The sequence below is a fragment of the Lactuca sativa genome, chromosome 5 (genome assembly GCF_002870075.4).
Source record: "Lactuca sativa cultivar Salinas chromosome 5, Lsat_Salinas_v11, whole genome shotgun sequence".
NCBI classification, from domain to species: domain Eukaryota; kingdom Viridiplantae; phylum Streptophyta; class Magnoliopsida; order Asterales; family Asteraceae; genus Lactuca; species Lactuca sativa.
The window spans coordinates 128,010,989-128,036,006 of NC_056627.2; the positions used below are offsets into that span (position 1 = coordinate 128,010,989).

Here is a 25,018-nt window from a genome sequence, read left to right on the forward strand (position 1 = left end):
TTAATAAATTTTAATAAATTTTGTTTTTGTGTTTGCTAAAATGACAATCAGATATTTAATTGTCATCCTTTTTTTTTTTTAATAAAATTATATATACGAATATATAACGCATCATGTGTTTAGAATATTGTGAATTTGGCCCAAATAGAATTCACGAAGGGAAATTAAAAGAAAAGCCCAAAAAGAAATAGAAAATATATGAAAACCACAAAACACCCTCCCCCTCTTTTCACTCTGTATCATCTCAAATGTAATAAAAACCAAAATCAATTTCCGGAATCAAAAAAATCAAAATTTCGATCGATTGCGCATATTGATTCATCTCTTTTCTGGGTTGTTCGTCGAACACTGCTCCTAAAAAGGGGATTGGATTTCGCGCTTATATATACGTCACATATACATATACGTAAATTGTTCTTTGTGTTCTTGTTGTTTTGATCAAAAAAGGGTTCTTTGAGGGTTTGTGATCAGTTTGAGAGAAATTCCGTTGTGGTTTTTCTAGTTTTTAAACTTGTTCGTTTGGTCTAATTTGCACTTTCAAAGTAATTTGTAGTAATGTGTGTTGTGTGATCAATTATGTTGGACTTTAGGATCATCGTTAGGGTTTTTGGGGGTAATTAGGGTTAGGGTTAGGGTTATCGAGAAGAGATGGAAGAGACTGAGCTTGAAGAAGGAGAGGCTTGTTTTGACGACAATGACGCAAGCATTGACCCTGATACAGCTCTCTCTTACATTGTAAGAGTTTTTTTCTTGTGTTGGGTCTATAAAATTCTAAATTTTTTGCATCACCAAACTAATTAATTGCTAATATATTATTGGAATAGAAACTTTAATAGGTACTTTGTCGTGATTAATGGACTAAGCAGTCAATGATGGATGATCAATTGAGTGAAATTCCTTTTCTTTCTGTCATTTTGGGGATTTATCAGACTGGTTTGCTAGGCCCCTATTGAAAGAAAACCAATGGAAATGAAGTTTTATTGATTGGATTTCTGTTTGTTAGTAGTTCTTGGAATTGAGTGTTCTAAAGAGTAACCACTTTGTGCCATTCTTCAATTCCTGCAGAAATTTTGACTCTCAGAACTGAATATAACCAATGAGAAAATGTAAAAAGCAACATTTATTTGAACTTGAACTAAATGGAAGTTGTGGAATGTGGATAGTTTTTTTCCAAATGTACTTGTATATCATTACCCAATAATTTGACTTCTATTGCCTGTTCTTGATGGTGCATTTTACTCTGAATCTTATTCCACTTCTCTGAAGATGAATTTCACTCACTTGGGAATTTCTTATGAATTGAATCTTGTTTGTGTGACACTTTACCCTATTAATTCAAAATTACAAGGTCTCTCCTTATGTATGATACTTATCTTAATCTTTAATTCTGTATAAACTTGTATGTGCAACTGTTATATGCTCACCATGATTAATCGACTTTTGATACTTATCACTAGTAACATTTAGAATTCTACTTCTTTTAGGATCAAAGGCTGCAAAATGTGCTGGGACATTTTCAGAAAGATTTTGAAGGTGGGATGTCTGCAGAAATATTGGGTAAGAAGCCGATAATACAATTTTCTACCCAAAAGAAGAGCATAACTGCTTTCTTATCCTATCTGAAAAATGATGGGACAACTCTATAACAAATTTCTTGACAGGGCCAAAATTTGGTGGGTATGGGTCGTTTTTACCCTCATACAAACAGGTTCCAACTGTCCATTCTCATAGCAAGACACCTCAAACAGTTCAAAATTTCAACAAATCGTGTTTGGAGGTAGATGGGATTCTATTTCTTCATTATATTGATTGATAAACAAATTATTTTCACTTAACATTTGTGGGTTTTGTTATTCAATCCATTCAGAGTGCTCCTGTGAATGCAATCATACCCACAAAACCTGTCCTGGCTGTTAGACCACCTGCTACCTCTTCATTTCATGTTTCTAAAAATGAAACCACTACAAGTAATTCAGCAAATCCAAGTGAACAAAGGTCATTAAAGGTACGAATTAAAGTAAGTTCTGATAAATCTGCAAGAAAGAATGCTGCAATTTATAGTGGTTTGGGTCTTTCTTCTCCATCTTCATCAATGGGCAATGATCATCATGATCATGAGGATAGTGATTGCCTGTTAACTGAATCTCATCATATCCCTCTTGATTCTCCTGACACCATACTACGTGTAAGTTTCTCCTACTTTTTGTAATTTTGTTATTTCTTTTGCTTATACTTCCTTATTTATTTTTTTTCTTTTTGTTGGTAGGATATGACTTCTGTCATTGTTCCTGGAAACCGGCTGCTCTCACCACTAAATGAGAGCCTTCTTTGTTTAAAAAAAGTTGAAAATAAGCCTACGCCTCCTGTTATAGGTAGAAAAATAGGCCTGTCTAGTTTTGTGGATGATTCATCTTCTATCCTTGGAGAAGGGAAGCCAATGGAAGGTAAGGAAGTAAGTTCACAAGACAAAAGTGAAATGAAAGGAATGAAATACAATGAAAGTGGAGGCTTTGAGGCTGAGAAGGCTCGATTTTCAGGGAAAGAATCTTTTGACAGTAAACAGTGCTCAACAAGTGATTTAAAAGTGAATCTGTCATCCAAATCTGTACTTTGTAAAGAAAATGGAGCAGCTAAGAAAGATGTACCTGTAAAGAAAAGGGAAACAAACAAAGAATGGTTGAAAGATCGGTTCTTTGGCTCTGATTTTAAGGAGTCTGATTCAGCATGTGGCCAGGATCATGATGTCATTCATAGTTCAAGTGAGGAAACCAAAACCAAAACCAAAAAGTTTTCACTTGATACAAAAGGAAGTGACAGGACCAAGGGTAAAACAGTCAATTCAGTTTGTAAAAACGACCCTGGTGAGAAAAATGTCGAAAAGAAAGTTGGTCTTAAGGCTATGACCCGTGAACCACATGAAGTCAAAGCAACTCATTCTATTACCAAATTGCCATTGGAAAGAAAAAGTAAGTTAATGGGCATCATTCAACCCGGAGCAATGAAAGATAATAAGAGTGCCCAAAAGGATATTGTGAAGGTACGTAATAGCTATAAAGATATACTTGACATGAGGGTAAATGACGATAATACCCAAAGACACGAAGAAAGACACATTCCAGTAAATGGGCTTCCTGCTGAGTCAGCAATACAAGTTGTTCCAGCAGCTCCTTCAGACCATTGGGTTGGATGTGATCGTTGTGAGAAGTGGCGTCTTTTGCCAATTGGTATTGAGCCTGAGAATCTACCTGATAAGTGGCTGTGTAGCATGTCAACATGGCTGTAAGTAGTTTTCTTTAGTCCTTTACGTAATTTTCTTCTTGATGTTTCTTTTTGACTTAATGGACGACATAATAGGGGCAAAGATTGCATAAAGACTTTCTTTTTGGGACTGAATAATCTGAGTAAATGACCATTTTGCTGTTGTGCTCATTATTAGGCACAATTACATGTACATGAATGTAGAAAGATCGACTTAATAGAGAAAATACGTGTTTCTTTTTGACTTAAGTGGATACGAGACTTAGTTCATTTAGATATGTATAGTTGTTTCTTTTTTGCATCATTTTTAGACAAAAGGGCAAAAAGGTCATTTACTGTCATTAAGATGGTTTTTTCAGTCCAAAAAAGAAACATTCTTTATTCATACAACACTTACTCAATTATTAATTCAGCACCTGATATAAAAAAGGGAAAGAATGCTTTACTCATTAAGTCCTAACATTTTACATATTTGTCCTCATTTATGCCATCAGTTTCTCAGATATTCTATAAGCATCATTTATTCAGACACCACTTAATAACTTTTTCATTAAAAATCCATCTTTTGCTGTTACATTACATGTCTTATGGATTTGCTTTTTGATTGTGTAGGCCTGGAAGGAACAGTTGTGATATCAGTGAGGATGAAACCACAAGGGCAGTTCAGGAAATGAACATTCACTTGATGTCTCAGAATCAAAATCAAAACCTCCTTCAATACAATGGTAGTGGGGCTATATCTGGATTAGCTTCAGAGAATATCAGATATTCTGACCATATAAACTCAAATGTTAATTCAGAGGCCATGCCTTTAAAGAAGAATAATTCAAGACCTGAAGGCATTTCACATTTGTCACAAAAAAGAAAAACTTTAAGTGAAGCAAACCAAGAGAAAAACATGGTCAATAAGTCAAACAACTTTGCAATTGGAAGGCATGCTGCTAAAGTAAATGAGAAGGATGTGAATGAAGGTTATGTTTGAACTTGAAGTACATGTTATGTTGCTAATGGTGATAATTATATGTGAATTTACTGATTTGTCCCTATGAAATACACTTTCAGGTGGTGATCTGAAGCCAAAAAAGCTAAAAAGCAAAACCGGTTCTGACCCGTACGACCATGTAACTTCAAGTAATCTCAAGACTGAAGCTGCACCTCATACTGATGGTTACAAGGACAATTTAGTAATTTCAGTCAAGAGACAGCCAGAAAGTACCGAGCTTTCCATGAAAAGTAAATTATTGGGTACTGAAAAAATGGAAATGCATGCAAAAAAGAGAAAATTGAAAGACTGGGAGGAGAGTCAGCCTAGTGAAGGTAATAACGATAGAATAGGAAGAAAAGAGAAGAGATTAAAGAGTTCCAACAATGAGATAAACGATTCCACTGCAATTAAAGAGAATGACAGATCTACCCTCAAAGGAAAAACAATGAAAATCATCTTGCCAGGGAGTAAAGAGAATTCAGTTGACAGAAAACTGGATAAACATAGAGAAAAGGTTACTTCAAGAAAGAATTTGGAAATTGCTGCCACTTCAAGCTCTTCAAAGGTTTCAGATTCTTGTAGAAGGGTTAGTTTGCAAAAAGGGTCTCCAGTAGGGTCAGTTTCATCATCTCCTATTAGGGCTCTTAGTCATGCCAATCTTTCACCTTCTGTTAGAACTATTTCAAGAAAAAGTGGTAAGGGGGCTCAAATTCCAAGAAAGTTGCTCCCCAGGGAAGATAACACCAAGGGTATATCTGTCATTGATGCAAGTCAAAGGTTTACTGGTAAAGTTGAATTGAAACAAAAAGAAGTCTTCAAGATTATGGAAGACAATGCTAATGATGCTATGATTCCACAGAGTTCTGGGAAGGAATCTTTACCAAAGTCTAGGGAAAAAGATAAAAAATGTAGTTTCCAAAGAGTAAAAGTCAAAGGGTCAGAACCATTGACCGAGTTGACCAAGCAAGAACCGTTTCCTAATAAAATGAGGAAGGTTGAAGTGGATGTTGACCGTTGTAGATCTTCTATGAACCCTGAATATTCAAATACTAAAATCAGTAATGATGATAAGGATATTTTGGGCAAGAAGATTTCTAGAAAACGGACAGGAGATGAGAAAGAGAAACCAACATCATTGATGATGATGAGTCATGGTGGATGTGAAGCAAAGTTGGGTGGTATAGGTAGTTCAGAAGTAAAAAAAGATCCGAAAAAGGTGTTTTTAGGCGACATATCAAAGAAAAAGGACTTAAATGAAGTAGAGCAAAAAGTAGAGGGGGGTAATTTGAATGTCAAAAGTGTTGTGAATGATTGTGGGACAATGAAGGATCTTGGTGTTATAGGTTTTGTGAAGGAGTACGCATCTAGTCAAACTGCTTTGACTGCTTTCAAAAGAGCAGAGGATTCAAAGGACTATGCTGATCGTATAAAGGTTTGTGTTTCTTGTTCAATTCTATTGATTTTATACACTTATTCTTATCTATCTTTTTTTTATGCAGATTTCTGGATTTGATTATGAGTGTAATGATGCATACTTTGACTCTGCATTGAAGTTTCTTTATGCTGCTTCTCTTCTAGAATCCTGCAGCAATGAGTTCAATAAATCAAAAGGAGTGGATCCAGTAAATATTTACACTACTTCTGCCAAACTTAGCAAGTAAGTAAAAGTTATATTTCTTTACACATAAAGTACATTGCAATTAGTTGTTTCATTTTGTAAGTGAAAAGTGGTGATTTTATTATTTCAGGAATTGTGCTCAAGAATATGAGAAACAAAAAGAAATGGCTGCTGCAGCATTGGCTTATAAATGTATGGAGGTGGCATATATGAGGATAGTCTATTGCAAGAGTTCAGTCACAAGGCAGGATCTACAAACAAGTTTACAAATGGTTAATCAAGGTACTTTTTTGTTAATTATTATAACCTTTTCTTATAAGTTCGTTGTACTCAATTATAGCAGTGAAAATTGCTTTGTGTTTGTTAGACATTGCTATAATTGAAAGTAAGATGTTATAATAAAAAAGCGAATAATTTTGAAATAGTTATTATATATATATAAGAGAGAATAATTGTGTGATTTTCAGGTGAATCACCATCATCTTCTGCATCTGATGTTGATAACTTAAACAATCAAGCAACAATGGATAAGAGTGTGCTGTCTAATAAGAGCATTGCACACCCTGGACACCATCTTGTTGCTAGAAACCAAGCAAACTTTCTCAGGCTGCTTGACTTTGTAAGTTAATTATTAATTAATACGATCTCAATGGAATGAGGAAAGGAATGGAATCTCGAATTCCAATTCCATTGGAATCCACAAACCAAAAACATTCTGATTCTTGAAACTAATCTGCAGACAGGGGATGTGAATCTTGCAATGGAAGCTTCAACAAACACACAGAATTCATACAAAGCTGCTGCTGCTACTTCAATCACACAAGAATCTCCAAACAAAGAGATTATGATTTCCATAAAAAAAGTGATTGAATTCAGCTTTCAAGATGTAAAAGAAGTCGTGTTTTTAGTCCAAAATGCACGTGAAGCCATCAATCGTCAAGGCTTTAAAGGGAAGAACATCAAGAACAGGGAGTAAATTGGAAGCCAAGCTGTAAATAATACCATTCTGGCATATCACATTTCTCCTAGAATTTTTGATAACGAGTCATTCAAAAATCTATCTGTACAAAACAGGAATTAAAATCAGAATCAGAACATGAAAACATTTGATATCATTTTTGACCGAGGTAAATTGTTCACCCCTGTAGCACTTATGGAGATACTGGAGAGGGGAGGGTGGGTTATGTAGGATATTAATTGCTCTTATAAGATGATACACATCCAAATTGGTTGGTTGTTATTAGAAGAAGATATAGTAATTTAGAACACAATTATTGTAACAGAAGAGCTTGGATTCTTGAGGATTTCATGTTGTTTGACAGTAGAAATGTAGTTTTGGTCACACTATATGGTTCAAACTTTTACCAAACTATTTAACACCAACCTAAATGTTGTTTACTTTTTCTTTCAAATTTTTATACCTTTTGTTTTGGATATACTTTGACAAGTATCAAGTTCCTAGTACTAGTAGTAAGGATGTGAATTTAGGGGTGTTGATCGGGATTTTTCAAATAAAACAACATATATTGAAATTTGGGTATTTGGGTATGGGTAATTGTGATTTATCTTTCACACCTTAATAGCAAGGAAGTAGAATCTATATATACGATGGGTTTATTGAAAAAAATAAAAAAACATAAAAATTTCATAATTTATAAAATTTAAATTAATAAAAAAAGTAAAATATTTAATTATTATAATTGAAGTGCTTAATTATCTTTTAAATTTAAATAAATAAACAATTAAAATAATTGGATTTAATTTAGACATTTGGAACTTATAAGGAAAATTGCATTAATGAGTTGGATATACATTTAAGTATCATATAAAATTTAATAAAATGTAAAACACCACAAAATGATACATCGATATAATTTAATTTAAATTTACTACAAAATGACATGTGACATAATGTATAAAAAGATGAAAACTGACAAAATTATTTTCATTTATTAAAGATGACTAGTTTATAACCCGCAGGAACAATTGTGATAACATTAATTAAATTTTTATAGTAAAAAAAATCAAAAATATTAATCAATTATTTTAAATAAATTGTTAATTAAGAGATAATTTTTTAGTTATATAAAATTATAATCGTTGATTTAAATAAATACGTGACCTTATAATTTGTATTAATGTTATTTTAATTTTTATTATAACGTTATTAATTTAATTTAATTAGAGTGAAATTTTGAAATTTAAAATTTAAAATAGAGAATCAATAGTTCAGAAGTAGCATGACATTAATTATATGACTTAATAGAGTGACACATGATAAAATGAAAATAAACTTATTCTTTTATTAGAATAAAAAGATTTAAGTCTTTCAAAGATTATATCATTAGTCATTACCATGAAAGTATTGTGATTTATCTTCTTGCACATTGATGGTGGAAGGAGTTAAAGCAACAGCGATGTGAGAATTTCATAACCGAATGTTTAGGTTCAAGACCATGTAACACATTACTTGTTTGTGGAATATAGATTTACCTTTCACCAAGAATAGTATGAGAATCTATATAATTTATAGGACCACACATAAATAAAGAATATTAGAGACATGAAATAAAATATAGATTTTAATATTAAAAATGTATTATTTATCAATCATACTACATAAATAAATACATAGGCACATTTATTATTTATTAAATTAAATAAGTTACCATAAATAAAAATGTTTATTTATTAAGTTGATTAATTATCTACTTAATAAATAAAGATTTTTTTACCACATGTTGTACTTTCATTCAATTTGCCAAATGTTATTTTACGGTTATTTTGAATTAATTTTTTTCCACATATTACTTTATGAGTTATTTTATTTTAATAAATTTCATATAATACTTTAATGTAATAATTACAATAAATGTAATAATAAATGTATATCTATTTATTAATAGATTTACCTCTTTATTTCAAAATTCCCAAATTAAAGCTTATTATTTATTTTGTTTATTTATTTAAATTTAAAAGATAAAAAAATCAATTTTAATAATTCATTATTTTTCTTATTTTCTTATAAATCCTAAGTTCTTAAATATTTAGACCTTTATATTTAATTTTTTTAATTAACCCAATTAATACATGAGTCTTACACCTAGTTTAAACTAATATGTTTAGGCTTACTAAACTGCATATGTTCCTGTTTCCATTTGATCGACCACACCTCCATCCGTCTCTTCCATTATGTTTTGTTGACTAGACCAAGAACGAGGAAAGAAAAGGTGGCTTGTTGCTTTGTTAATTAAAAGTATAACAATTGGTCAAGTTTTTTCTCGTGTGAATAAAATAGAGGTGATTATAACTTTGATAACAAGTTTCTTCATCAAATGTCTCATATAACCAGCTAAAGGTATTTTTTTTATAAAACACTCCATGGTTGATCTTGGTTAATCTTTATTGATTCACTTGGATTCTTTTTTTGGGAATTGTTAATTAAACAATTTTATTCCACGTTGATGCTTGGTTTCTTATAAATCCTTTTATGTATCCATCGATTCCCAACAGTGATGTCAAAGGCTTCTTTTAGATCTTTATATTATATTTGATTTCTTTTGTTCATTCGTCACCATCGATTTCTTCATGGTGCATTAAAATGAAAAAAAAATCTCAAAATGTAAATATTGTTGATACTTAAAACGTTAACCGTGTGATTCAATATTTACTTGTTGAATATATTCTTTTTAATAACATCTCATGCTTGAATTTATAATATAAACCATTAATTGGGTTTATATTGTAGATGTAATTCTTAAGGAATTGCCTTATGCCCTTTTGAACCTTATGAGATATGATAAGGTGTCCGTGGTTGATGTTTTTGTTGGTAATTTTGTTACCATCAATGTTATTTAAGTGTAACATGATTAATTTGTTGACCAAAAATGATTTTGATAAATATCAAACAAGTAAGGGCGGTGTCGAGTGCACGCTTGTTTAAGTTTGAACAAGTTTTCAAAGTACACTGTCATTTAGGGACGAAGCCCCTGAACGAATGGGGTATGGGGGCGGCAGCCCCTGGCGGGGTCCACAGGGTAAAACCTTAGACCCCGTGTAAAACCCGAAATCTTATGGATCAATTGTAAGGAATGAATCCCATTTTGAGGACCGGACACGACGTGCTGGAGGAACCAATACAACGTGTCTAGTTGAGGAAAAGCGCGGTTCTCATTAAGGTTAACACGGCATGTTGGTGTCTAAACACGGTGTGTTGGAAGCTAGGAAGGAAACCCTAATTTTTAGGATGTTGCACCCTATATAATCTCTTTAAGCCCCAAGGGTTGGTCTCCATACCAGCCTCCATTGTCACTAGAACCCTAAAATCGATCCTTAAGTCTCTTGTTGGTGTTCTTGAGCTAGTAAGAAGTTCTTGGTGCTCATTGTTGGTATTTGTAAAGGAAGATGAGATCTTGAAGTTGCTTTGTTTGGGGAAAAGACCTTTGATCCAAAATCATCATCTTGTGAGGAAGCTTTCTGAGGTATCAAGTTTGCATCTTGTCTTGTATATGTTTAGATCTCTTCTTTTGTGCTTTGTTGTGCTTTTGGTCCCTTTTTGGGCTGATGAGAGAGTGAAGTCGTTTAAGGGCTTGTTATTCCAGATTTGAGTTTGTTTTGGTCGCTTTGAGCATAAAGGTGCAAGATTTATGAGATTTTAGGTGTAATACATGCATTCAGTTAATTGTTAAGTCCCTTTTAAGCTTGAGAGCTTCATTTAGGCATGCATAAACGTAAAGTTGGCAACTTTACATGGTTTTCCGGCTCAAGGAAGTCAGATCTATGTTTTGGGGTTATGTATTCAAGGATCAAATGCTTATTGGTTAAGCCCTTGCATAATCAAGCTTTGTGGGTTGGGTTTTTAGAACTTTTGGTAGTCCTTATGGGTAAAGATTGAAACTTTACCCTTCTAAGTCTCATTTTGGTCAAGATCTGAGCTTTAGAGCTCTTGGAATCGGAGATAGTTGCTTATGGTATTAAGCTGTTGAATCTCGGGCAAACACGGTGTGTTGACTGGGGTTTTCCCAATTATATGGATGATGGAAGAACATGACGTGTTTGCAAGTCAATACGACGTGTTTGGTCAACATGGACTGTTGACTTTGACTTTGACCAGAAGTTTGACCAGGGTTGACCATGGGATTTTTGGGCCTTGGGCTTTTGTATTGTTGAATAGGGCCTTGGTTTTGGGACCAAGTTATGAAAAGGGTAAAAAGGTATTTTACTCTGGTTTGGACACTTAGCGTGGGTCAGATATGATTATTGATGGATGTTTATCTTGTGATTGATAGCGTGGGGATCTGTCAAGCCAACAACCAGGAATTATCTGAATGATTCGACAGTGCAAGGGGAGTCTCCTCACTATGTTTAGCAGGTCGAAGGCACCAATGTCGGCCCATGATTTGTTATGTTTAGTATGCTTGTTGTCTACGTGACTCTTACATGCGTTATGTATTTTATGTTTACAAAGTGGGGCTTGATGCTGGGTATGGCCCGATGCCAGGCGGGGCCTGATGAGTATATTATATGTTAGTTATTTGTATGTGTTTTATGATTGCCGGGTACGACCTAATGTCGGGCGGGGCCCGAAGGCTAGTCTGAATGCTATTTATCTATGTGATTATGGCATGTGTTGCGTGTTTATATGTGACATCCCCATTTTCATGGCCAGAAAAGACCGATTTTTGTTTATGCTTTATAAAAATCAGAGTACTTCTTTTCATAAAAATATTGTGGAATTTGTTCCCAGAAAAATACGATAAATACGTTATCAAAACATTTTCGAAGAAACATATTTTATTCATTTTAAAACGTTTGGGATGTCATTGTCAATACAGGAACATAAGCATAAACGGAACTTACATTTATTTACACTAGTGATCTACATCTCTTTAATCTCTCAGTGTAATGTAACTTCATATCGACACCTGTGATATAAATAAACTGAGTGGGTCAGGTTGGAAAACCTGGTGAGTACATAGGGTTTTCAACCCTCAATAATATAATTATTATGTTTAATCATCAAACAGTTAACCCAATTACCCATCCCCATTATCTTCTTTATTCTTAAGGATCTACCCTAAGAATCAACTATTTCTTGTTCATTCATTCCTAAGAAGTATCCTAAGGAATAGGTATGAATTCCATAGTTGTAAATGACACATCTGTCAGGCACAACTGCTAGTTCAATCACTTAGGCGCAGCTGCCAAAATTGTAACATTCTCTATGGGGCGCATCTGTCGGAATAGTCCTTTTAGGCGCATCTGCCGGGGTTATGAGGTTCTCTATTAGGCGCTTCTGCCGGTAGAGTCCTTTAGGTGCATCTGCCAGGGTTTTATTGACAGTATCGTTTTCGAGAGTCCACTCGCAATACATATCAATGGGTTTTTAGAGTACACCGGTGAACACATTGTTCACAACACCTACAGGTTGCGAGCATGCTAGTGTTCCACTGGACTGTCTAGAATAGTCTGTGGTTATCATCCGTACTCTGCTGAATGATAGGGCCATCATTTGGGAAAAAAGGCTTCTCACATCGTCCACCTCTCACCCTCACCTCATGGTCTATTTCACCTCTCAACTCATCATCCAACTCATATTTCATCTATTACATCTACCCATGTCTTACCCCAACATTTTCGTAGATATATAATACATATACAGTTTAAATCATTTAAAACGTGTATAAAATCGTTAATCCAGCATAGACAACAAGTACTCAGTTAATATGCACACATAGCACGTAATTTATATAAAATACTTCATATCTATGTGTAAGATGAAAGGGACCATGCACTCACTTGATTAGGTGGTGATTCCAAACTCAGACAGCACTTCGTTATCTCAAAACAATTTTCCTCGACAAAACCTAGTATCAATACCACTAGGGTTTAGTTTTTAACGTTAACCGCGACTAATTAATAGTCTAGCTATTATTACTATTATATAAGCGTTAAATAACACTCAATATAACTCATAATAATAACCCAAATAATTATTTTAAGGTCCTAATAATGTTATTATAATTAAACAAAAGCTATATTAAATATAGTATAGGTGTAGCTCACTTACAACAGGTTTTTATTAAAAACCGGGCTTCGCTGGAGCAGCGTTTCCGAGCCGAAAGCTTTTATTCTCGGAGCCGTCGGGCGTTCCGGGGCTTTCTTCTCGTGATAGGGAGGTTCCCTAGACTTGAGAGGGGTTTAAGGAGGTTAGAGAGAAGTTAGAGAGAGAAAGAAAGGTTTGAAGGTGTGAGGAAATTATGAAGAGTTCATCTCTTATTTATAGGAAGTGTATAATAAAGTAGTCTCCAAGCTTTGTCCATAACTTTTGCATACGATCTCCGTTTTTGTCTGTCTTTTTACCGTTGAGTTCCTATTAATGAGATATTCAACTATCATTTAGACCTCGTTGGCTAATTCTCATTCTATCTCGGATTTACAAAACCGTATCGAATTCGCCGCCCTCAAAAAGTAGAGACTAAGCTTCGTCCATAACTTTCGCATACGAGCTTCGTTTTTGTCTGTCTTTTTACCGTTGAGTTCCTATTAATGAGATCTTCAACTCTCATTTAGACCTCGTTGGCTAATTCTCATTCTATCTCAGATTTACAAAACTGTATCGAATTCGCCGCGCTCGAAAAGTAGGGACTAAGCTTCGTCCATAACTTTCGCATACGAGCTCTATTATCGATGTTTTTTATATCCACGCATTGGTATTTACGATTACTACAACTTTAATTTAGATCCCGTCGGCTAATTCTCACTCTATCTCAGATTTAAACAACTGTATCGAATTCACATCGCTCGAAGAGTAGGGACTAAGCTTCGTCCATATCTTTCGCATACGAGCTCCGTTTTCGACTGTCTTTTTATCGTTTAACTCCTATTAATGACATCTTCATTTATTGTTTAGATTATTTTGGCTAAAAATCGACCGATCTAAAATTCAGATTTCGGACTGTGCACTGCTATGCTAAATCTTAGAAAAATCATAACTTCCTCATACGAAGTCAGATTTGGATGTTCTTTTTATGCACACTATTGGTTTAACATATACTACGATTTTGGTTTAGATTGCTAAGTCTAAATCTCGCTCTATCGTAAATTCACTATTTACGCCTCCCGGTATCGTGTCGGTTCTGTCGCGAAACTTCGACGTGTCATAACTTCTTCGTTATAACTCGGATTTCGACGCTCTTTATATGTACGAAAACCTTGTAAAATATACTAAAACTTGGTTGAGATTATTTATTCTTAATAATCTTTTGTCGAAAAGTCGTTTACGGCCCCTATTGCCTCTAAATTGACTAGCCCAGATCTACGGGCGTTACAATTATCTCCCCCTTAGGATGATTACGTCCCAGAATCATCAATGAAACAGGATTGTATAATGACTCCATACGTTGTCTCTTCATCCTAGGTAATAACTGTAACTTCTATGTTGCTTCGAACGAGTATCTAACTCTTGGACTCCTTGACTGCAGGCGGTGCTCGGTCTTGCACCTGCTCGTTAGACTTTCAATCATGACCTTCGTGTCACAACCTCATTCTTTATCAAAGACTCCTTCTTCGTCTTAACAAACTTAGGATATGTTAATTTGATTACTACAATTGACCGATGTGTCATATTCTAATGACCTATCATCGTATGTAGCAATGCTTAGACTCAGGTCTCTTAGAGTCAAATTCCGGAATGGAATATTCCTTCCTTCATCGTCTAATGTGATATAATCACCTTTTAACATGTAGCATTTCTAGCTACCAACTTCTTTAACAATGATCGTGATACTTCTATTGATTGCTTTGATTTCAATCGTTTGGTTTAAGTCGGACGCTACATCAAACTTGGTTCTTTGAACCACGTAACCTACTCATCGTAGTCGGACTCAATGTGATATAACCACTAGGGTCGGGATAACAACAATCTTCTTAGTTATTACCAAAACAATGGTAACGACATACTTGAATAAAACAAAATCAATTACTAATTTCTTGGTAACCTTGTGACTTTCCCTGATCCAAGTATGAGTCATGTGCTTCCGGTAGTATAGGCCTCTACTACCATCCACACCTACTCATACTCGTCCCAAGTATTGTCTCGCAGTTTTCCAAGTCACCATAGAAGAAAATCACATAACAGTTTAACACATCAAATATCAAAACAAAGGTTTTATATTATTCCTTGAAATGTTTACATAGGTGTTCAAGTTCACCCTAAACTATGCCCCTAACAGGCTACATCACGAGGTACTATCTACACAAGTACTCCATAACTCGATCCTTGGATGTCAAGCGTTTACTCCCAAATCCTCGCATTGTCATCTGCTTCGTCAAGGATCATTTGAAATGCTCTCGCCTTTGGCTTTGGCGGCACATATGGCTTTGTAGCCCCCTCTCTCTTTGGGTAGTCTTGCTTGAAGTGCCCTTCCTTGTTACATCCGTAACACACCCTTTTGCTGAATGTACACTCGTTGGCATAGTGCCCATGCTTCCCACACTTGAAACAAGTCACCTCCTCACCGTATTTTCCAGTGTGTTTCTTTTTGCACTTTTCGCACCATCTTTCTTCACTTCCTCCTCCTCTTTCGAACTTCTTCGAGAATTTTCTCTTCTCTTTGGACTTTGAAGATCCTTCAAATTTCATTTTCTCTCCCACCTTCGCTCTCTCCAGACCCTTCTCTTGTATCTGGGTCTCCACATTTTTAGCAGCCCAGATGGCGGCTTTCAGAGTGGTATTTTGCTTGACCATTGGACCAAAGTCCACTGGTAATCTGAGGGCAAACTTGTTAACCTTGGAGAGTTCTGTTGGGACGAGGTGAGGAACAAGCTTCATTTTCTCAGTAAAGCTTGCAGCGTATTCAGTAACGCTCATGCTTCCCTTCTTCAAATTCTGGAATTCGTTGTTGATCTTCAGAAGATCCTGCTCAGAGCAGTATTGCATCTTCAACTGCACCATAAAATCCTCCCATGAAATCTTGCTTGCTTCACCTTTGTGCATTGAATCAGCCAGTAACTTCCACCAGCTTAGTACTCCAGATTTCAACAGAGGAACCACGAGAGCGGTCTTCTGCCTGTTGCTACACTCGCAACTCTCAAACATCGTCTCCATCTCAGAGATCCAGTTCATGACTTCCACCGGCGCTGGGCTTCCAGATAGACTCGGTGGTTTGGATGCCATGAAATCCTTGTATTTGCATCCACGTACATCATTTCCTCCATCCTGGTGGTTTTGCCTAACTATCGGTAGGTTGGCTTGACCAACAGTCCCACTGTAGTTTCCCTCCCCAGTCTGCCCTTCGTTCAACTCGGGCTGTTCGACCTGTATGGTCGCTTCCTCTCGATTTTGTTGGAGCAAACGTCTGGTTTCCTCCATTTGACGATCCAACATCGCCTGGATCATCGCTTGCACTCCGGCCATCGTTATTGGCTCAACAACGGCCACCACAGCCGGTATTTGCTCAATCACTGGGGGCTGATCTCGGTTCCCATTTGCATTCACGTTTCCGCTACGGGTCCTTGCCATCTTGATCTATACACCGAATAAGGTGAATTTAGATCTTTATTTAGGATTGACGTTTAAATCATCCTTATCACTCCGAAACGTTTATATGCTAGTTCTAATATCGTAGTTAAACGCTTAGAATCCTAAACACATAAGGTTTCCAGATCCGGTCGGCAACAGACCATAGATCCGAACAAATAATAGCATGTCAGGCACAAAGCATTTAGCACATAAAAGTATTTTAGGCATAATTCCTAAAATAATCTAGTGCTCACACCTCACAATCATCGCTTAGCATTCTAAGTTTAAGTCTAGAAATAAATCCATATTCCTAGTTCGCTTAAACTAATGCTCTGATACCAACTGTGACATCCCCATTTTCATGGCCAGAAAAGACCGATTTTTGTTTATGCTTTATAAAAATCAGAGTACTTCTTTTCATAAAAATATTGTGGAATTTGTTCCCAGAAAAATACGATAAATACGTTATCAAAACATTTTCGAAGAAACGTATTTTATTCATTTTAAAACGTTTGGGATGTCATTGTCAATACAGGAACATAAGCATAAACGGAACTTAAATTTATTTACACTAGTGATCTACATCTCTTTAATCTCTCAGTGTAATGTCACTTCATATCGACACCTGTGATATAAATAAACTGAGTGGGTCAGGTTGGGAAACCTGGTGAGTACTAGGGATGGCAAAAAAACCTGAACCCGACGGGGAAACCCGAAACCCGATTATTTCGGGTCGGGTAACGGGTCGTTATCGGGTTTTTTATCGGGTTCGGGGCAGGGAGTGGGTTATCCTCGCCCCGACCCGACCCGCCCCGATTATATATATATATATATATATATATATATATATATATATATATATATATATATATATATATATGTTAATGACACACATTCAAAGATAAAATACTTACTGTGGACAATCTTTTTAGTTATTAACAATCCGGTGTGAATGATTATTTTTTATGTTTTGATGTATTACACTAAAATTAAATAAAATAATTTTTAATATAACATCGATTTAATTTTATTAAAGTGATTCATCATATTTTTAATTTAAAAGGGAGGCTAGAACACATATTTTTTATGACATCGGGGTACCCTAAAACGGAATAAAGATTTCGTTATGAATTGTTGTAAACCCGATAAGAAACCCGAAACCCGACTGGAAAACCCGAACCCATTGGGCGCCCCGATAAGAAACCCGAAAGATATCGGGGCGGGTTTGGGAAACCATGCCCCACCCCGAACCCGCCCCGTTGCCATTCCTAGTGAGTACATAAGGTTTTCAACCCACAATAATATAATTATTATGTTTAATCATCAAACAGTTAACCTAATTACCCATCCCCATTATCTTCTTTATTCTTAAGGATCTACCCTAAGAATCAGCTATTTCTTGTTTATTCATTCTTAAGAAGTATCCTAAGGAATAGGTATGAATTCCATAGTTGTAAATGACACATCTGTCGGACACAACTGCTAGTTCTGTCACTTAGGCGCATCTGCCAAAATTGTAACATTCTCTATGGGGCGCATCTGCCGGAATAGTCCTTTTAGGCGCATCTGCCGGGGTTATGAGGTTCTCTATTAGGCGCTTCTGCCTGTAGAGTCCTTTAGGCGCATCTGCCAGGGTTTTATTGACAGTATCGTTTTCGAGAGTCCACTCGCAATACATATCAATGGGTTTTTAGAGTACACCGTTGAACACATCGTTCACAACACCTACAGGTTGCGAGCCTGATAGTGTTCCACTGGACTGTCTAAAATAGTCTGTGGTTATCATCGATACTCTGTTGAATGATAAGGCCATCATTTGGGAAATAGGCTTCTCACATCGTCCACCTCTCACCCTCACCTCACGGTCTATTTCACCTCTCAACTCATCATCCAACTCATATTTCATCTATTACATCTACCCATGTCTTACCCCAACATTTTCGTAGATATATAATACATATACAGTTTAAATCATTTAAAACGTGTATAAAATCGTTAATCCAGCATAGACAACAAGTACTCAGTTAATATGCACACATAGCACGTAATTTATATAAAATACTTCATATCTATGTGTAAGATGAAAGGGACCATGCACTCACTTGATTAGGTGGTGATTCCAAACTCAGACATCACTTCGTTATCTCAAAACAATTTTCCTCGACAAAACCTAGTATCAATACCACTAGGGTTTAGTTTTTAACGTTAACCGCGACTAATTAATAGTCTAGCTATTATTACTATTATATAAGCGTTAAATAACACTCAATATAACTCATAATAATAACCCAAATAATTATTTTAAGGTCCTAATAATGTTATTATAATTAAACAAAAGCTATATTAAATATAGTATAGGTGTAGCTCACTTACAACAGGTTTTTATTAAAAACCGGGCTTCGCTGGAGCAGCGTTTCCGAGCCGAAAGCTTTTATTCTCGGAGCCGTCGGGCGTTCCGGGGCTTTCTTCTTGTGATAGGGAGGTTCCCTGCTATGCACACTATCGGTTTAAAAATCAACTGATCTAAAATTCAGATTTCGGGCTGTGCACTGCTATGCTAAATATTAGAAAAATCATAACTTCCTCATACGAAGTCAGATTTGGATGTTCTTTTTATGCACACTATCGGTTTAACATATACTACGAATTTCTTTTAGATCGCTAAGTCTAAATCTCGCTCTATCGTAAATTCACTATTTACGCCTCCCGGTATCGTGTCGGTTCCGTCGCGAAACTTCGACGTGTCATAACTTCTTCGTTATAACTCGGATTTCGACGCTCTTTATATGTACGGAAACCTTGTAACATATATTAAAACTTGGTTGAGATTATTTATTCTTAATAATCTTTTGTCGAAAAGTCGTTTTCGGCCCCTATTGCCTCTCAATTGACTAGCCCGAATCTACGAGCGTTACATTATATGTTTATATGTTTATATGCTTCCACCGGGCTGGGCCCGATGCCAGACAGGGCCTGATGATTGACAGATCTGTTTGTCTAGTGGGGCTCGATGTCGGGCGGGGATCGATGTCAGACGTGGTCCGATGCAGGGCGAGGCCCATTATGTGTTTTTATGTATGTGTGGTATGAGGTATATTGGGAAACTCACTAAGCTTTATGCTTATGATTTTTAGTTTGTTTTTCAGGTACTTCAGTTTTCAAATAGAAGAGCTCAGGATGATTGTGGAGCACACACCACATTTTTCTGCATTCTGTGATTTACTCTGATTTGATGATGTTTTGATTAATCTCAATTAACTTAGTTTTATGGAAATGATATGTATTAACAATTTATTAATCTATAACCGAAAATTTTATGTCATTATTTTTGGGACGTTACACCCCGCCAGTTTTTTATGTTAGTTTTTCAAAGAATTGACCATTGGTTTGACAATTATCCAAATACCCGTTTTTATGTCAGTTTTGGTAGTTTTATGTCAGTTTGAAACTGTCGTATGGCAGTTTTCAGACAAAGATCATAAATCAGTTTTTGGTCTCATTTTCTGGTACATGCGAAATTCATAACAATCACATTCTCTGTTCTTGCCCTCATATTCCGAGTCTTATCTGGTTAAATATTAGGAGTACCACCCAAATACTTTAATCTGAAAGTGATATCACAATTCTCAGAATTTCCAAACCTTTCTATACCCCAAATTTCTAATGGTTTTTGGGATAATTGTTGTAACGGTTTAGATGTTTTGAAGGTAATTATTGTAATTATATAATATTTTTCCACTTTGTATGTATTTTGTTTTATTTGTAAAATACTTGAATCAGATTTGTTATTTTTAATGAAGAACTACGCAAATTGGAACGACTTGAACACTAAGAGGACAACCTAAATCATGATTTCTTCTTGGTGGATTTGGCAACCTATGTGATTTCCATTCTCGCCCCCCCATAAAAAATTAGTTACCCAACACTAGCCAGGACAAATCGTGTATTAATTAAAGGGAAATTGAGTAATCTAACCCTTATAAACGACTATTTTAATAAAAATAACTAACATTCTTTTTATGGTAAAATGACCACATGCTCCGGAACATAGCATTCCGGAGTGGTGGTATCCGTTGCAGAGTTCCTATTCTGGAGACACATTACAGACCTTGCATTTCAGATTATAACCTCAATTTTTGTCTCATAATATATATATATATATATATATATATATATATATATATATATATATATATATATATATATATGTGTGTGTGTGTGTGTGTCCGCATATGCTTAGAACCTTACCTTCAACCAAGTAATTCTTAATTATCTCTTATAACAACTTCAAAATGAGCTTCTCAGAGAGTGAACACAAAGAAAAATTTAAGAACCTGCAATGTTTATCTTCACAACCTTAAGCGAACCAACCTGCATACTTACACTCACATCAAAACTGATTTGATGGATCGTTTCAAAACTTGTTTTGTGGCTATTGGATGCGTGGTATATTTGTTTTTTGCACTTTTATATTGTTTCTTTAAAATTGATAATGTTTCTACATCTAAACTAATTCGTTTTTTTCCCAAAAAATACAGGTCCATGCATTTATAGGCTGCTTCTTGCCTGTCATCTTTATAGGTAGTGTCCCTCTTAGAGGGGACTACCTAAAAAAATGTTTGCAGTGGTTGGTATCGACGGGAACAACCCAACCCTCCATATAGTATTTGGTTTGACCGTGGAAAACAATCTCTACTGTTGTACCTGGTTCCTGATGATGTTAAAAGAAGCTCTCAGACAGGATATGGAATTACCGTTCATAACAAATATGAACAATGTCATTAGTTCTTGAATAGAGCATCTATTCCCTGATTTTTTTAACGGGTATACTTCTAAAAGTTTGTTTAAGTATATACGCACAAGAGGTGTATCTGGCAGAACATTACAACCTTTGTTCTGGATGACATCCAACTCATATACTAGAAGAAAACTTCCGTTGGCTGACCCCTAATGCTCATGAAGTGCTTGACAACATCGGTCATGTGAAATGGGCAAAATCTAATTTCCCTAACATCTGTTTGAATGTAGTCAACATTGATGCCCCCCTAATTTTTTTGGTGTTTTCGGTAAATCAACGCAATGTACTGACAATAACGCTTACTGAGGCAATTCGTGGCTACATTCAACGAACTTTCGTTGAGTGTAGTTTAATGGCATGTAAAATACCGGATGCAATATTAAATTATTTAGTTACTTGTACAAGAACCTTATTTGATCATATTTACTTTTCAGGGAGGTTGACTGACGTACTCACCCTGTATGTTGAAATGGTGCTTCATAAAAGGATACAAAATTCTGCTCGGTGGCAAGCAACAAAGATCTCACCAGAGATCGCATCTCCATTCCCGTTTGAATTTTATTGAGTTTTTGATTTTAAAAAACTTGTGTTGTTGATCTAAATTGTCATACATGTTCATGTGGGAAATGACATAGTCAGGGTATAGCATGCGTTCATGCTATTGCGATATCCATGAATTACCTGAAATGTTTAAGATATATTACCAAGTTGATGTGTTTCAGACTACCTACCAGACACAAACCATGCACCCTCTTCCCCCTCTATCAGAATGGGAATTGGGAAATACCAAACACTTTCATGGCTGTTTTATTGCTAATGTAATTAAAATTAATTTTGCTTGTAATTGATTTGCAGTGTGTAATAGAAAATATTATTATTGCCCTAATATTTGTTACATATTACAAAGATAGAAAAAACATAATTTACAAGTACCATAGTAATAATAACAAACAAGAAAACATTACATATTACATAGATTAAGTAATACACGTTACATAGATTAAGTAATAAGCGTTACAAAAACTTAGCAGATGAGCATAAAGCTTACAACTTGTACACACCAATTCCAAAAAAGAAAATCCAACTACAAATTAACACTATCTTCAAGTGCATATTTTGGGTTTCAAGTTTTTTTGATCGAACTAAGTTACTGATTATCAATGAATTATTGTCTTTTGCTTTGTCAATTCAACATATAAACCTAGACTGTGGTCTCTGAAAATTTAAGGTCAAACACAAGACGTATATTGTGTAAATTAATATTAATTAAAAAAAATAATGAAAGGATAACCCACATGTCCTTATAATACCTTGAGAGTCACAATCTCAACATTCCATTTCTTTGGATTATGAGAAATGATTTTTTAGTAGTAAATTTAACAAGGTAAAGAGTTTGGACACTTGAATTTTTAGTAGTAAATTTAACAAGGTAAAGAGTATGTCATTTACTATGGTCATAGATTCATGACACTATTCCAAAAACACATTCCGGAATTTCTATGTCGGACCCTCAATTTGGAAGAGTAGTTGTCATCCATTCCTGAAAGTATGTGTAGTCATTCCGAATAGTAAATGTCATAGATTCCTGATAGTATTTTAGAACCTCATTCCAAAACCCCATTCCAGATCCACGTTCCCGAATTGCTATTTCAGATCCTTGTTCTAGACATTTCTTTTGTACCATAAAATGCACTTAGCATGCATCCTCATAGGCTTTGACCTTGTATTTATAGCCTGCACTATGTGTTTTCATTCGGAACAGTAATTGTCATAGATTCCTGACATACGTGTAGTCATTCAGAACAGTAAAAGTCATAGATTCCTGAAAGTATGTGTAGTCATTCCGAATAGCAAATGTTATAGATTCCTGACAATATTTCGGACCCTCATTCCGGAACCCCTTTCCAGAGCCACGTTCCGGAATGGCTATTTCAGACCCTTGTTCCACACATTGCTTTTGGACCTTAAAATGCACCTAACATGCATCCTCAACGTAGAAAAAAATTGGAATGAGTTCATCTCACGATGGTGTTTGACATTGTAAAGAATAAGATTTTTATGTTTGTTCAGATAATAACCCGTTTTTCGGAAGGCCCAGATTTCCCACTCCCGGATAAAATGTCTGATGACGTTTTCCAAGCTATGAAGGCTACTGAAGAAACAAATGAAAAGGACTCTGAAAGAAGTTACGCACTAAATCAACGCATAGACGATCTAGCGGAGCAAGTAAATGAAAAGGAAAAATGGGTTGCTGAAGCTATGAAAGAAGTGAAACAAGCTAAGATGTGGATTGAAGATGCAAATGCGGAGATCAATAAGCTTCATGCATAATGGGACTGTCTAACAGATGTTGTTAGAATTAGAGGAGATTTTGTTGACTGCGAACAAAATATGTATCCCTTACAATTTCCTAATTTGTGGAAACCAATCTAAGTATGTATTAGGATTTATAACACTCTTTGCAATAATGTTAATGAAAAAATTGTCATTTTAGATTATCATACCGTTTGTTTTAAAAAAATCATGTAACGTCCCAAAAGTTAAGACTAAAAATTTTCGTTTTTAAGTTAATAAAACTATTATCCAAAACATCATCATAGAAATCATGGTGAATCAAAGTGTACTAATAACATCACAATACATCAGAGTAATATAAAATGCGGAACCAGGTCATGTGTGTATTGCAATCATCTCGGGCTCTTCCGTTTCGAACCAGAAGTACCTGAAAACATAAATTGAAAACTGTAAACACAAAGCTTAGCGAGTTCCCCAAAATACCACATACCATACATAACAAACATATGATTGGCCCTGCCCGACATCAGGCCCCGCTCGGTAGACAGATCTGTCAGTCATCGGCCCCAACCCAGTATACATATAAACAAATAAACACATAACACATGCAATAATCACAAAGATAAATAGCATACAAAATGGTCATCGGGCCCCGCCTAGTACACATTTAAACATAATACATATGCAAGAGTCACGCATACATCTACCATCCTAAACATAACAAACCATGGGTTGGCATTGGTGCCTTTGACCCGCTAAACATAGTGAGGAAACCCACTCTAGCTGTTGAAACACTCAAATAAGTCTTGGTCAGCTGGTCCGGAAGATCCCCACGCTATCATCAACCAAATAATATCCAATTAATAATTAGATCTCGACCCATAACCAAGACTCTAAGCTCCTTATCCCATAACCAGGGTAAAAGACCATTTTACCCTTTTTCTTACTTGGCCCAAAACCAAGGCCCAACCTAACTACACAAATGGACCATATCCTAAATGGAAACCTAAAGCCCAATATGGTCCAATCTTCCAAATTGGACCCAAAACTCATCATGGACCTAAATCCAAGGAAGCCCAAAATACTAGCCAAAAGCCCAAATAAGAAGTCTAATGTCCCAACAAAGCCCAATCTTAGAAACCTAAACTATAGCCCAAACCGAGAATGTAAAGCCCAAATGTCAATCTGATGAGTACGCGGGGAGTACTTAGCTCGTACGCTTAGCGTACTCCGTCCGGGTCAGTACGCGCAACGTACCAGTTCGGTACGCCCAATGTACTACCCAGACTACCAAACCACTTCATTAAGCACTTAATCGGCTAAGACAATGTGCCAAGCTCTCAGATCTAATTCTATAAGGTAACTTATCACGTAAAGTTGGAAACTTTACACCCATGCATGGCTTATTGGGACACAACACTAAAAAAAGAAGCTTAATAAAGCTCTTAACACTTGCATGGACCAATATATTTCATAAAGTTTACATTTTTATGAACAAGGGAACTCCAAGGAGCTAAGATCTAATCTCCATTGCTTCTGGAG

General features: G+C 35.5%; 1 protein-coding gene across 1 annotated transcript; it reads left to right on the forward strand.

Annotated features, from left to right (window-relative positions):
* Positions 1-208: 208 nt before the first annotated feature.
* On the forward strand, positions 209-7,297 carry LOC111887265 (cysteine-tryptophan domain-containing zinc finger protein 3). The gene is made up of 11 exons (XM_023883424.3): positions 209-735; positions 1,485-1,557; positions 1,662-1,777; positions 1,868-2,185; positions 2,267-3,279; positions 3,871-4,229; positions 4,321-5,675; positions 5,743-5,900; positions 5,992-6,143; positions 6,329-6,480; positions 6,601-7,297. The coding sequence occupies exons 1-11, from the start codon at positions 649-651 to the stop codon at positions 6,835-6,837; spliced, it is 4,020 nt and encodes a 1,339-aa protein (XP_023739192.1). The 5' UTR covers positions 209-648; the 3' UTR covers positions 6,838-7,297.
* Positions 7,298-25,018: the final 17,721 nt, after the last annotated feature.

Coding starts and splice junctions, on each gene's coding strand:
- LOC111887265 (XM_023883424.3), top strand. CDS start 649: ATGGAAGAGACTGAGCTTGAAGAAGGAGAGGCTTGTTTTGACGACAAT. Junction 1,558..1,661: donor GATGTCTGCAGAAATATTGG/GTAAGAAGCCGA, acceptor ATTTCTTGACAG/GGCCAAAATTTGGTGGGTAT. Junction 6,144..6,328: donor TTTACAAATGGTTAATCAAG/GTACTTTTTTGT, acceptor TGTGATTTTCAG/GTGAATCACCATCATCTTCT.